The 1114-nt window shown below is 67.5% G+C and overlaps 1 protein-coding gene across 1 annotated transcript in view; it reads left to right on the top strand.

Annotated features, from left to right (window-relative positions):
• The window catches only part of Plxnc1 (plexin C1), a 146583-nt gene that overhangs the window by 5025 nt on the left and 140444 nt on the right, over positions 1-1114 (top strand). Inside the window, exon 2 of the mRNA XM_010629224.3 lies at positions 5-739. Coding sequence (XP_010627526.1) covers positions 5-739 — 735 coding nt within the window. The remainder of the gene's footprint in view (positions 1-4; positions 740-1114) is intronic.

The following is a 1114-nucleotide window of genomic DNA, read 5'->3' on the forward strand; positions in this document are numbered from 1 at the left end:
CAAGCTGCTGCTGCCCTACCGCGAGGGGGCGGAAGAGCTCGGGGGGCTGCTGCTCACCGGCTGGACCTTCGACCGGGGCGCCTGCGAGGTGCGGCCCCTGGGCAACCTGAGCCTCAGCTCCCTGCGCAACAGCACCGAGGTGGTGTCCTGTCACCCACAGGGCTCGACGGCCGGCGTGGTGTACCACGTGGCTCCCAAGAACAGCTGGTACCTGGCGGTGGCCGCCACCTACGTGCTGCCGGAGCCGGAGACGGCGAGTCGCTGCAGCCCCGCGGCTTCCGATCGCGACACGGCCATCACGCTCAAGAACACGGAGCGCAGCCTGGCCACGGAGGAGCTGGGCCGTCTCAAGCTGCGAGGGAGCTCGGGCAGCCTGCACTTCGTGGACGCCTTTCTCTGGAACGGCAGCGTCTACTTCCCCTACTACCCCTACAACTACACTAGCGGCGCCACCACTGGCTGGCCCAGCATGGTGCGCATCGCCCAGAGCGCCGAGGTCCTGTTTCAGGGCCAGGCGGCCCTCGACTGCACCCGCGGCCACCCCGACGGCCGCCCCCTGTTGCTCTCCTCCAGCCTGGTGGAGGCCCTGGACGTTTGGGCGGGCGTGTTCAGCGCGCCCACCGGAGAGGGCCAGGAGAGGCGCACCCGCGCCACTACAGCGCTCTGCCTCTTCAGGATGGGTGAGATCCAGGCGCGCGCCAAGAGCTGCAGCTGGGACTTCGACACCCAGCAGAACTGCGTGAGTCCTGCCCCCGGGTCCCCGCGGGAGCGCCGCTGCCCGAGAGCCGCCGCCTAGGCAGAGCGAGCGAGCGAGAGGGCGGGGGACATCCCGGTGACATCTACCGGCTCGCGGGTTCACCTCACTCTAATGTAAAGCTCGCCCCGAGGCCCCCAACGGAGAGTGTAAAAAGAGGGGCGGGAAGGTTGGAGTTAGGCTCCAAACTCTACTGACTGCCTCCCAGCGCCGTCCGTCCGGCTCAGTCCTAATGTGGGCGCTTGTTTGGGGTCGAGCGGAACCAAACAGCCCCCCTTTCCCTGGTCTCTTCTCCACACTCCTCGGAGTAGTCTCGGGGTTGTGGACTTGAACTGTCGGTCAGCAGTCACCAAAACAGTG

Source organism: Fukomys damarensis, unplaced genomic scaffold (genome assembly GCF_012274545.1).
Source record: "Fukomys damarensis isolate Sample0158 unplaced genomic scaffold, DMR_v1.0_HiC HiC_scaffold_15, whole genome shotgun sequence".
NCBI classification, from domain to species: domain Eukaryota; kingdom Metazoa; phylum Chordata; class Mammalia; order Rodentia; family Bathyergidae; genus Fukomys; species Fukomys damarensis.